The sequence below is a fragment of the Bufo gargarizans genome, chromosome 2 (genome assembly GCF_014858855.1).
Source record: "Bufo gargarizans isolate SCDJY-AF-19 chromosome 2, ASM1485885v1, whole genome shotgun sequence".
Lineage (NCBI taxonomy): Eukaryota > Metazoa > Chordata > Amphibia > Anura > Bufonidae > Bufo > Bufo gargarizans.
The window spans coordinates 65,735,706-65,749,290 of NC_058081.1; the positions used below are offsets into that span (position 1 = coordinate 65,735,706).

Consider the following 13,585-nt stretch of genomic DNA (forward strand, 5'->3'; position numbering starts at 1 on the left):
AATCTGCCATTGCCTTGAGGGGTGGTATGTTAAGAAGAAGGCAATATACATAGGATATAATAAATTGCAAATTCATCAACGAAAAATCTGACCTTGATCGGGGTGGTCTACTCAGAAGCGGTTCACTGTACCAGTTCTCTATTCATTGCCATACTCGCTAGCTGTGTGCTCATATTTTGTTTTATGTTGCAGGGAACTTGCAAGACACACTTATGGCCAACATCAAGCACATTAACAAGACATTGGGTACGTTGTAGACTTAGATGTATTACTATTGTTTTCATTCCTAGTGATGGATCTTGCTACTTGTAGTCTTTTATAGGTTCTCTTTACATTAGTCTTACTGAGCCTCTAGCTATCATCCCTGACAGTGTTGGTACAAGAGAATTTTCTAGACAGTTCCTTCAAAACACTGGGAAAGTTCTATGGCATTCCTCCCAACTGTCTTGGATCTGGCAGGACAGTCCCTTATTGCAGTGGCTGTCCGGCGGTCCCGGTACTGGAGAGGTATGTCCCGCTTTCTGGCTGCTGTCCCTGCGTTCATAGGAAGCATAGACAGCTGCCTGTAATGATGAAGCAAGAGCCGCCTGTCCGCTCTCTGCTTCATCATTCCTCCTCCCTGCCGGCGCTCCACACTGCAGGTCTGATTAAGGGGTGGGGCTGGGGGCGTGGCATGAGTGGGGCCCGCCACAAGCTCCGTGTGTCCTGCTGCTTCTGGGGAACGAGGTGAGTATGTGGAGTTTGTTTTATTTTATTTTCTACTACCTGTGAAGGGGGCATTTTACTGGGCATATTACTATCAGGGGGCACTTTACTGGGCATATTACTATATGGGGCATTTCACTAGGCAAATTACTGTCAGGGGACACATAACTGGGCATACTATTATAAGGGGCACAAATCTGGGCATGACTACTGTGAGGGGGCACCTATCTGGCCATAACTAGTGAGAGGAAACACATATCTGGCCATAACTACTATGAGAGGGCAAAAATCATGGCATAACTGCTGTAAGGGAGCTCATATCTGGGCATAACTACTGAGAGGGGGCACATATCTGGGTATAGCTACTGTGAGGGGGTACCTATCTGGCCATAACCAATGAGTGGGGGCAAATATCTGAGCATTGCTACTGTCAGGGGGCACATATATGAGCATACCTACTGTGAGGGGCACATATCTGGCCATAACTACTGTGAGGGGCACATATCTGGCCATAACTACTGAGAGGGGGCACATATCTGGGGATCGCTACTGTGAGGGGCACATATCTGGCCATAACTACTGTGAAGGGAGCACAATGCTGGCATAACTACTGTGTGGTGGAATAATTACTATGTGGGGGCATTTAGGGGACTGGGTAGGATTAGGTGTTTAGTCATGTTTTGGGTGGAGTTAGAGTGGAAAAAATTTACCGCACATAGTGTCCCTCTACCTTTGTTTCAAAGGTTGGAAGGCATGCTATGGGCGATAACATGGAACATATAATGTGGTCTTCCCCTTGTCTTTAAATATCTACTTACTGTTTCAAAAAAGCAGGAAAATGATTAAAAGCTGAAAATTTAGACAGCATAAAATGAGACAGGCAGATGTGACTGTGTGATAGATTTGGAGCCTCTTGGTACATCTTGCAAGTTAAGGATTTTTTCTCTTTTTTACACCAGATCAATGCTGGCTTACTTTTCCATAAAAAGTATTTTATTGTGAAAAATTAGTAAAATAAAGAGAAACTATACATATTCAAAATCATCCTATTCATATGAACCCAGAAGATAAAATGTATACTGCAGGCATTTCTTAAAAATAAACAAAATTTCATTTGTTAAATTCCTGATTACTGGGGATGACAAAACATCTTTTTTTGGACGAAGGGGAGAAGAGGTTAGAGGGAATATGTATTCACAAAATTACATAGTTTAAATACATTTTTTATCCTAATCATATTTTTGGCCATTTTCTTTTACATTTTCTATGTCACTATATTAACCGCCTCCGGACCGCCTAACGCAGGATCGCGGTCCGGAGGCGGCTGTCCCAGGCAGAGTCATGCATATACACGAGACGCGAGACTTCCTGTGAACGCGCAATATTTCTCTCACCCAGCATGGGTATATGTAAAATGACACCCCAAAACACATTCCCCAATATCTCCTGAGTACGGCGATACCACATGTGTGACACTTTTTTGCAGGCTAGGTGGGCAAAGGGGCACATATTCCAAAGAGCACCTTTCGGATTTCACAGGCCATTTTTTACACATTTTGATTTCAAACTACTTGCACGCATTTGGGCCCCTAAAATGCCAGGGCAGTATAACTACCCCACAAGTGACCCCATTTTGGAAAGAAGACACCCCAAGGTATTTTGTGATGGGCATAGTGAGTTCATAAAAGTTTTTATTTTTTGTCACAAGTTAGTGGAGTATGAGACTTTGTAAGGAAAAAAATAAATAAATAAATTCATCATTTTCCGCTAACTTGTGCCAAAAAATATAAAGTTCTATGAACTCACTATGCCCATCAGCGAATACCTTAGGGTGTCTACTTTCCGAAATGGGGTCATTTGTGGGGTGTTTGTACTGTCTGGGCATTGTAGAACCTCAGGAAACATGACAGGTGCTCAGAAAGTCAGAGCTGCTTCAAAAAGCGGAAATTCACATTTTTGTACTATAGTTTGTAAACACTATAACTTTTACCCAAACCATATTTTTTTTACCTAAACATTTTTGTTTATTAAAGACATGTAGAACAATAAATTTAGAGAAAAATTTATATATAGATGTCGTTTTTTTAAAAAAAAATTAAAACTGAAAGTGAAAAATTTCATTTTTTTGCAAAAATTTCGTTACATTTCGATTAATAACAAAAAAAGTAAAAATGTTAGCAGCAATGAAATACCACCAAATTAAAGCTCTATTAGTGAGAAGAAAAGGAGGTAAAATTCATTTGGGTGGTAAGTTGCATGACCGAGCAATAAACGGTGAAAATAGTGTAGTGCAGAAGTGTAAAAAGTGGTCTGGTCATTAAGGGTGTTTATGCTAGGGGGGCTGAAGTGGTTAAAAAGAAATCCTAAAATCCTTCAGTTTTCACACTAGCCAGTAGGCCTAAAATATATCAAGACTTCCTGTTCTTTGAGAGCAGCTACATGGGCCATCGGTGCAAAGCACAGGATAGGACCTCATTGGCTTCTAAGGGAAAGTTTTCTAGGCATGCTCTGTGACCTGTGCAGAGGTCATGAGGGAGTAGATAAGCTGTGATATCAACTACTGTGAATTGTAGATCCTATGTTATCTATACAGAGGTGATATCTGTCACTGCAGTTCTGCTTGTAATAAAAGGTAATTCAATAAAAAAAAATAAAAAAATTCTACTCAACTGTAAGATTGTATCTAGATGATATAAGACTGACACTGTTTGTTGTTAGTATGGCTGTAAAGCCGATCCGGGCCGGCTCTTAGTGGGATTAGCCAAAGTGCTGGGTGGTTGGCTGCTCCCCACGCTCCAGGCCGGGTCTTTTTTGGCCTATATAAAACCCAGCCAGCAGTCTCAGCTGTGTGTGGTTTATCCTCCATCTGACAGAGAAGCTGGGGAGTCTCTGTGTTTTGGGACCTGTGAATTTGTGCCGTGCTAAAGGGCTGAGAGCCGCATGCCGTATAGCTGTTCGCATCTTTTGCGCACCCATTGAAATGAATGCAGCAAAAAAAAGATGAAACGGCTCTCACCTGCTCTTCATCTGCTATGAGCACGGAACAACCGCACTTGGATGCGGGTAAGTGGAAATCCAGTAGAAAGAAAGGTAATCCAGCTCAATACGCAGACTGTGCAACAATACTTTATTTCAGCGGTTAAAAATCAAACATCCAGTTAAACAAAATCCTCGTCTACCGGTTTCGGGCTGTTGTGATGTCTGCCCTTACTCATGACATACTGAGGATACCTATGATTCCAGCATATAAGCCGGTCACACAGCTGCACCTATGATTAGGGCGTCATGGGACTAGACAACATGCCGGCAATCAGGTACAAAAACACTCTTATTTAAAAAAAATCTTATACAGAGAAAACCATATCAATACATGGTGGGAGCGATATCATATCATTGTTGTAAAATTGAAATGAATGGTTCCGTATACGGACTATATGCGGAACGCAGAAACGGCCTGTATACGGAGCGCAAAATACGTTCATGTGAACAAGCCCTAACCAAAAGATTTGAAGAAATCACATAGTAGGTAATCATCCCCTGTAGGTACTACTTACATATCATTTAGAGCTCCCGTGATAACACTTTAGAGGCAATCAGTACACAGGAATTGGTCAGCAAATGAAGGTCTAAGGGAGCTCATGAGAGATACAGTACCTTTGAAAAGGTCACTGCAAAAAGGTTGATTGTTCTAATGGTGAATTGTTACAGTAAGTAAAATGTTGAAATTTATTGTATTTGTGTACTCAATAGTATTGTATGGAGAGGTAAGAGTTAACAACCTTAACTCAGCTCCTTTAGGTTGCTAGGAGATGGACCTGGGTCCGTCCCTAGTCTATAGTGAGAGTCTGTGTCTAGCTGTGCTGCTGAGAGGATACATGTCTACTTGTCCCTCGGTACTAGGCCAGAGGCCAAGAGAACTCTCATCTCTGAGACAGTTACAGCTATCCAGAGTGAGAGAAAGAGAGAAGATAGACGAGAAGGTCCGGAATCTGCAAAGCCGTGCATTGAAGGCAGTCAGCAACACACTGTGCTAAAGACGTTGCTGCTGTGAGAGGGACTATTGCCAGTGCCTCATTCCACACTTTGAGATGGTTTGACAAAGGCCAACCATAGAATTACAGAACATTTACGAAACCCTCAGTACCACAACCCCTATCATTGCTGCTATCCATACATTGCCTTTGAGAAAGAATTGAACTGTGAATTACTGTATGCTGGCCATTGCACCTGCATCCACACTCTTGCCTTGCACCCTGCCAAAACACTTAAAAGGGTTTTCCAGGATTTTTATACTGATGACCTATCCTTCTCGCAGCTCACCAAGAACAGCACCGTACATTGTGGAGCAGATGTGCTTGTGAATGGGGCTGCTCCTAGGCCACCTGAAACATGAACATGTCGTCACTCAGCCTAGGAAAAGCTGAGAGAAGGTCACTGTGCTAGTGCAAGCGTCGCTGCCTTCTCAAATAGCTGATTGGCTGGGGTCCCAGGTGTCGGACCCTCACCAATCAGATACTGATGACCTATCTTGAGGATAGGTCATCAGTATAAACAACTCGGAAAACCCCTTTAACACCAAGAGCACCCCAACTACCCTCAGACAGGAGCCCCATCACCAGGTTGTGCACCGTGGGAAGAAAGAGTATGTCCTTGTGTCATTGCACAGCCCTATGAGGGTGCTGGTTTGAGGATTACCATTGTGTTCCATGTGCACAACTATTATTGCCAGAGCCACTACCCCTCCCATCCTCTTATCGATCCTCCTGGACTTTCACATCTAGCTCATTTTTCTGCATCAGACAATTGGACATATCTGAATCTCAAAGGATTCCACCTCTAAAAGCTCTCCAGTGTGAGGTCTGCATATTCTATATCTCTGCATTCTGGAAGTCTATGAGTATAGCTTGGGGAAGATGTAAGACTTTGTATGTCTGGCTGTTGGGAGTTCATATGTTTGGGAGTTGTTATATTGTAAGTGCCATACTGTAATTGCCATGATCAACCAGAAATCTGTATTTTATAATCACCATCTCTCAACTGCTGCTGTCTAACCTGTGTATATTCCCATCACATAGAGACTGTCTGCACGTGGTGCCCTGTTGGCTGGTCTGTGATCGGCCCCTCATGTTATTTTGTCTCTCGGGAAGAAATAACCTGGGATAATGCGCGAGACGAATGCTACAAAATGAACTCTGTTCTTGTCATGATAAAGGACAAGACTGAATCCGTAAGTGCTATGTACAGGAAACCACATTTACTTTATTCTTATTAATACAAAGTAACAGCAATAGATGTACCTGCCTATTGTATATTCTCTAACATTCACCCTGTTTACATGTTATGTAATGGGTAGTGTAGTGTTCCCCCATTACAGTAGGTGGCACTGTTGCATAATATATAAGGGCTTGTAGAAGGGAACATGCAGTAGGATGTAGCTGAAGCCACATAGTGTGAGAAAGGAGACTGCTGTATTAAGATGTGGGTCTTAACTGAGGAGTCGGGTCAAAGTGGTGGGTCAATTAGCCAGGCAGGGTGCAAGCTATCAAAGAGAGGCTGGAGGTTTACTGTATGATGCAGGGGGTTGCAAGGAGGCACTCACTGGTCGGCAAGGAATCTGGATTAGCATGGATCAAGTAACAGTGAGGAGTGAGTACTGTCCCTACAGACTTAGAGACCTAAGTGCTGTGCTGCAGAGTATACATGACCATTTCCCTGCATCAGGGGCATACACAGATCTCATAGACCTCCTGCACCCAGTTTCCCACCACTTCAATCACTCCCAGGCAATGCAGAACATGTGCAATGTCCCAGATTTAGGATGATTGCAATTTTTATTTTCTTCTTTTCTTATCAAGTGGAAGAAATTTCAATTGAATACAAATTGTAATAAGAAAAAGTTGTCTTTGTCCTGACTCCTCACCCACTTTATATAGGAAAATGTGGACCAGGTGCTTCAAATATATGGCACTCTCTTTCTGATCGCCACATTTCTCAATGCGTTTACACCAGAATAATACACTGATACCCTTCTATTACAAAGCTAGATGGCTGGGGGGAGCTCAGTGAATAGGAATTAATACAACTACCATGGAACCTGTAATAATCTATTTGCATTGAGCTCCCCCTAGTGGCAATTGCATGAAAGTGCAGTGTATTAACCCGGGGTTAAGGCCCCTCCTTCCCCAGGCCCCATAACAGTTGAGTGGTCTTCCTCAACTGCAGGAACACTGCTGCCTTGTAGAACAGACTTGAGTAGACAATGTAGGCCTCTTAAAGTAGAACAGACCTACAGTCAAGATAGGGCTGGAAATAAAAATACTTAGTTATCCCACAGACAGGAAGAAATCACCTATCCACAGCATAGAAGATACATGTGGGATGGCTGAAGGTCCCAAAACCTTGGGCCCCCTAGTGCCCTGTCTGAATGGAGTGGTAGTTTACATGTCGGTCCACTTCTCCACTCACTTCTATGGGACTGATGGAGCACTGTCACTACTACCACTCCATTCAGACAGTGCACTTGGGGACCCCCATTTTCGTGATTGCTGGGGCTTGCAGTTAATGAATCCTGGACAACCCCTTTAAGAAAAAAAAAAGGATTAACCTTGGTTGATCCATAGAAAGACAACCAAGATTCAGATGTTGTTATCAGATGTTTCATATAAACCCCAAATTCAGAATTTTTTTGGTTCTTAGGATTCTTTAAAGCAATTATATAACATAAACAAGAGATACTGGATTGGACTAAGGCGAGACTCAAATGAAGCTCACATCTGGAAGTGGTTGGATGGGACACAAGTCACCTTTACGTAAGTACTGAGCCTGAGGTATTCATTTGATAATCTCTTAGAGGAACCTCTATAGTAATCAGATAATGGTTTAATAGTCACTTACATTTTTTAGCATAATTACTGAACACTGTCTCTATGTATGAACCAAAGGTGTTTACAGAGCAAATATAGCCCCATAACAAAGATCAAAATGGGCCCGCCTTACGTTGATTTCTCACATGTTTGTTGTCATAGGGCTTGTAGAAAAGGTAACTCTGCACAGGTTCTCATCACCCATAAAATAAGTGATGAAACCAACCTGGACTGGTATTCTTCTGTCTGCCTATTCCATAGTACCAACAGTGGATGCCTCTATGTTATGCATGTCCTGGGTATGAATATATGTATCTATATTCATCAGATGATACAACAAAAGGCGCAACCACTTAACAGTGGATAGGTTGAAACCCAATGGCCCACAATTACCAATTCTGACTGGGTAACGTACCAGCAAACAGTCTGACGATGCACAACATTTATCAAAGTCGTGCTCAAGTGTAATACAACAGAAAAGTGCAATTTGTAAGACATTAGACACTTCTCTGTTACTTAAAGGGGTTTTCCAGGATTTTCAATATGACGGCCTATGCTCGGGATAGGTCATTAATATCTGATTGGCGGGGGTCCAACTCCTGGCACCTCCGCCAATTAGCTGTTTGAAGAGGCCACGTGCTTCGTGAATACTCAGGCCTCATCCTCGGCAACATGACATCACGTTCATCGGTCACATGGCCTAGGCCAGTGGTGGCGAACACTATGGCACGGGTGCCAGAGGCACCACTTAGAGCCTTCTCTGTGGGTATCCGCACCCTGGAAAATGTCTATGGTGTACCAGTATGCCTTAGATTTTTCCTGTCATTCATCAGCGCAGGGCGCGCTATAATTGGCACAGGCAGCGCATTGAATGTAGGCAGGATATTATATCTAAATGATAAAGTAAATGGAAGATATTCTATATTGGTATTCAGGTTAAATTGCCATGTTGGCACTTTGCGATAAATAATAGGGGGTTTTGGGTTGCAGTTTGGGCACTTGGTCTCTAAAATGTTCGCCATCACTGGCCTAAGAACAGCTCAAGAGAATGGGGCTGAGCTGCATTACCATGCACAACCGTTATCAAATGGATGGTGCTGTGCTTGGTCAGCTGTGGAAGGCCGAGGTACTTACAGGAACTCTGCAGCATCCACAAACAGGTGAGGGATCAGACCCCTGCCAATCTCATATTGATGACGTTTCCCGAGAATAGGTCGTCAGTATTAAAAACCCAGGAAACCCCTTTAAGCTTTAACTGTTGAAAAGAGTCTGGTCAAGGTGCAAAAAGTCTGTTATTTTTGGTGAAAATCAAGAATACATTTGTCTAGACTGATTGGTGCCAAAAAAGACAAAATTCCACCAGAATTGGTACAATAATGATAGTAAATGTGCCCCAAAGTAAGTTCTTGAAAAAAAAATGTGGCCACAAAGGCACCTCTTTTATATAAAGTGAGATGTCTACATACCAACCAGAATTCACCAGGAACATTGGACAAGATCGCGTAAAAAAAAGGGTAAGATCATACCATTACATATGTAGACCCCCATGCAATAATGACCCAATGGAGCCTCTACATGGCTCAGTTTGCCCCTAGCAGTTACCTTAAGCCCTCAAATTATGTCTACTCCTCCATGATCAGTCATAGATAACACTAGAGATAGGATCTTCATATTCTAAATTCAAAGAGCAACTGAAGGAGACCAGCTATGGACAAGGTCAGAAGTGCCTTGGATTGATACTTTTACTGTCCATTAGCTTATATTACTCTTTTTTCATCCATGAAAAGGTTATTCATTGTTCCCCATTGTTTATTCATTTACAGCAACTGGGCAGTGAATGAGCCCAACTATCACGGGAAGGAAGAGGACTGTGGAGAAACCATATCTGGACCTTGGAATGATCGACCCTGTTCTAATAAATTGTTTTATATTTGTAAAAGGGTAAGAACATGCTGAGATCCAATCTATATGAAGCAGAGGTATAACATTGGGCTACTAAGCCTTAATGTAAAATTTGGTGTCTGTTATGTTCCAGAAAGACTTTTGACTCTTTAAGGCAGGCATGGCCAACTTAAGGCTCTCCAGCTGTTGTAAAACTACAATTCCCACCATGCCCTGCTGTAGGCTGATAGCTGTTGGCAGTCTGGGCATGCTGGGAGTTATAGTTTTGCAACATCTGGAGAGCCTCAGGTTGGCCATCCCTGCTTTAAGGCATCAGGGTCTGGATTTCAATATTATCGCTACAACCCATATAGCTATACCCCTGAAGCCAAGGCTATATAAACCAAATAATTAGGTAAAAAGCATACCAAATTTAATATGACCTTCCTATTTTTGATGCACATGGTACCACCTTCAAATTTGTGCTGTCTAACCAGAAGCCAAACTGACCTTCATTAGCCACATCATAATCAACATAGTAGAGTCCTGGCATTTGGCACGTTGAGGGGAACGGCAAGTTACATTTAGATACTATTATATGGGGTCTTGAGAGAGTATAGAATTATTGTAACCTTACTGAACCTAGTGGCCTCTGTGTGCCTTAACCCCTTAAGGACCCTGGGATTTTTGCGTTTTTGTTTTTCACTCCCCGCCTTCCCATATATATATGTGTGTAAAAACTTTTTTTTTTTTTTTTTACTTTTTACTTTTTTTAAGTCACCTTGAGTGAAAATAACTGCCAATCATTCGATTGCCCATAGTTTAGCCATCATTGAAGACTTCAATTGCACTATATCAATAAAAGGCTGCCACCTAGTGGCCTGTATTGATATATACATCTAATTGACTCTGAAGCCTGCTTGGGCAGATGCCGTGGTCACATTTGACCACAGCATCTGAAAGGTAAGATGCATGCGATCAGCCTTATGGCTGATCGCATACATATGCCGCAGGTCTCTGCTATTTAAAATAGCAGAGACCCCGCGGCTAAGGCGCTCGCTGCACGCGCGAGAGGGCGACATGTTTAGGGATCGGACCCATGACGTACAGCTACGTCATGGATCCTTAAGGGGTTAATTTTGATGCTTTTTTCAGTATAATTTGAAATAAGGGTCTCTCTGGATGGTGGAAATCCTCAGGTGGAAACTCTCAGGCATTTACCTTAAGGTAAACATAAGGTTTATAAATGAATGTAAGAAGTTAAATTGTTTGATACATAACTTGTGATTATTATTTCATGCATACCTGTATATTATCAAGATTCCTATACAATTCACTGTCTTTTATGCTTTTGAAAAGAAATAAACAATATGATTAAAAAAACTATTTGTTGAGTGCTTCTTAGCTCGTCCCCAAACTCTGACTGTCACGTACTTAATAGTCGTACCCTTAAAGATCAAGAGATCAAGGGACCACTTCCGTCTCATCATAGATATAACCATTACAGCTGTTTCATCCTCTCTATCCCCTCTATATCACCTCAATAATCAGTGCAGGGAGGACGTGCAGTAAGCCGGATTGGGACTAATGCACACTGGCGCAAGATTAATAGTTTTTAGTTTGTGATGCCAATTGCAATGTGCGCAGGTTATAGTCTCAGGGCCCTTTAACCACCTCAGCCCCCCTAGCTTAAACACCCTTAATGACCAGACCACTTTTTACAATTCTGCACTACACTACTTTCACCGTTTATTGCTCGGTCATGCAACTTACCACCCAAATGAATTTTACCTCCTTTTCTTCTCACTAATAGAGCTTTCATTTGGTGGTATTTCATTGCTGCTGACATTTTTACTTTTTACTGAAATTTTTGCAAAAAAATGAAATTTTTCACTTTCAGTTGTAAATTAAAAAAAATAAATAATAATTTCTATATAAATTTTTCTCAAAATTTATTGTTCTACGTGTCTTTAATAAAAAAAATGTTTGGGTAAAAAAAAATAGTTTGGGTGAAAGTTATAGCGTTTACAAACTATAGTACAAAAATTTAAATTTCCGCTTTTTGAAGCAGCTCTGACTTTCTGAGCACCTGTCATGTTTCCTGAGGTTCTACAATGCCCAGACAGTAGAAAAACCACACAAATGACCCCATTTCGGAAAGTAGACACCCTAAGGTATTCGCTGATGGGCATAGTGAGTTCATAGAACTTTTTATTTTTTGGCACAAGTTAGCGGAAAATGATGATTTGTTTTTTTTTGGTGACAAAAAATAAAAAATGCTAGGAACTCGCCATGCCCCTCACGGAATACCTTGGGGGGTCTTCTTTCCAAAATGGTGTCACTTGTAGGGTAGTTATACTGCCCTGGCATTTTAGGCCCTAATGCGTGAGAAGTAGTTTGAAATCCAAATGTGCTAAAAATGCCCTGTGAAATCCGAAAGGTGCTCTTTAGAATGTGGGCCCCTTTGCCCACCTAGGCTGCACAAAAGTGTCACACATGTGGTATCGCCGTACTCGGAAGAAGTAGGGCAATGTGTTTTGGGGTGTATTTTTACATATACCCATGCTGGGTGAGAGAAATATCTCTCTAAAAGTCAACTTTTCCCATTTTTTTATACAAAGTTGTCATTATAGAGAGATATTTCTCTCACCCAGCATGGGTATATGTAAAAAGACACCCCAAAACACATTCCCCAACTTCTCCTGAGTACGGCGATACCACATGTGTGACACTTTTTTGCAGCCTAGATGCACAAAGGGGCCCAAATTCCTTTTAGTAGGGCATTTTTAGACATTTGGATCCCAGACTTCTTCTCAAGCTTTAGAGCCCCTAAAATGCCAGGGCAGTATAAATACCCGACATGTGACCCCATTTTGGAAAGAAGACACCCCAAGGTATTTAATGAGGGGCATGGCGAGTTCATAGAAGATTTTTTTTTTGGCACAAGTTAGCGGAAATTTATTTATTTTTTTTTTTTTTTTAACAAAGTCTCCCTTTTCGCTAACTTGGGACAAAAAGTTCAATCTTTCATGGACTCAATATGCCCCTCACGGAATACCTTGGGGTGTCTTCTTTCCGAAATGGGGTCACATGTGGGGTATTTATACTGCCCTGGCATTTTAGGGGCCCTAAAGCGTGAGTAGAAGTCTGGAATATAAATGTCTAAAAAATTTAACGCATTTGGATTCCGTGAGGGGTACGGTGAGTTCATGTGAGATTTTATTTTTTGTCACAAGTTAATGGAATATGAGACTTTGTAAGAAAAAAAATAAAAAAAATAAAAAATCAATTTCTGCTAACTTGTGCCAAAAAAATGTCTGAATGGAGCCTTACAGGGGGGTGATCAATGACAGGGGGGTGATCAGGGAGTCTATATGGGGTGATCATCCCCCTGTTATTGATCACCCCCGTGTAAGGCTCCATTCAGACGTCCGTATGTGTTTTGCGGATCCGATCCATGGATCGGATCCGCAAAACACATACAGACGTCTGAATGGAGCCTTACAGGGGGGTGCTCAATGACAGGGGGGTGATCAGAGAGTCTATATGGGGTGATCACCCCCCTGTCATTGATCACCCCCCTGTAAGGCTCCATTCAGACGTCCGTATGTGTTTTGCAGATCCATGGATCCGCAAAACACGGACACCGCGGATCCGCAAAACACATACAGACATCTGAATGGAGCCTTCCAGGGGGGTAATCAATGACATGGGGTGATCAATGACAGGGGGGTGATCAGGGAGTCTGTATTGGGTGATCAGGGGTTAATAAGGGGTTAATAAGTGACAGGGGGTAGTGTAGTGGTGTTTGGTGCTACTTTACAGAGCTGCCTGTGTCCTCTGGTGGTCGATCCAAGCAAAAGGGACCACCAGAGGACCAGGTAGCAGGTATATTAGACACTGTTATCAAAACAGCGTCTAAAATACCTTTTAGGGGTTAAAAGAATCGCATCTACAGCCTGCCAGGGAACGATCGCCGCTGGCAGGCTGTAGGTCAGCTAGTTTACCTGCACTTCCTGTGAACGCGCATGCCTGTGTGCGCGCGTTCACAGGAAATCTCGCGAGATGACGCCCCGGCGCCTCCAGGAGGAATAACAGGGCCGCCGCAAAGACGCAATCCTGCGTGCGGCGGTCCT

At 42.3% G+C, this 13,585-nt stretch overlaps 1 protein-coding gene across 4 annotated transcripts in view; it reads left to right on the forward strand.

Moving 5' to 3' along the window:
* The window catches only part of LOC122927340 (C-type lectin domain family 4 member G-like), a 50,715-nt gene extending 40,489 nt beyond the window's left edge, over positions 1-10,226 (forward strand). For all 4 annotated transcript variants that reach the window (XM_044279090.1, XM_044279092.1, XM_044279091.1 and 1 more), the window contains 4 exons: positions 193-246; positions 5,781-5,932; positions 7,402-7,514; positions 9,392-10,226. In XM_044279090.1, coding sequence (XP_044135025.1) covers positions 193-246; positions 5,781-5,932; positions 7,402-7,514; positions 9,392-9,524 — 452 coding nt within the window. In that variant the 3' untranslated portion in view covers positions 9,525-10,226. The remainder of the gene's footprint in view (positions 1-192; positions 247-5,780; positions 5,933-7,401; positions 7,515-9,391) is intronic.
* Positions 10,227-13,585: the final 3,359 nt, after the last annotated feature.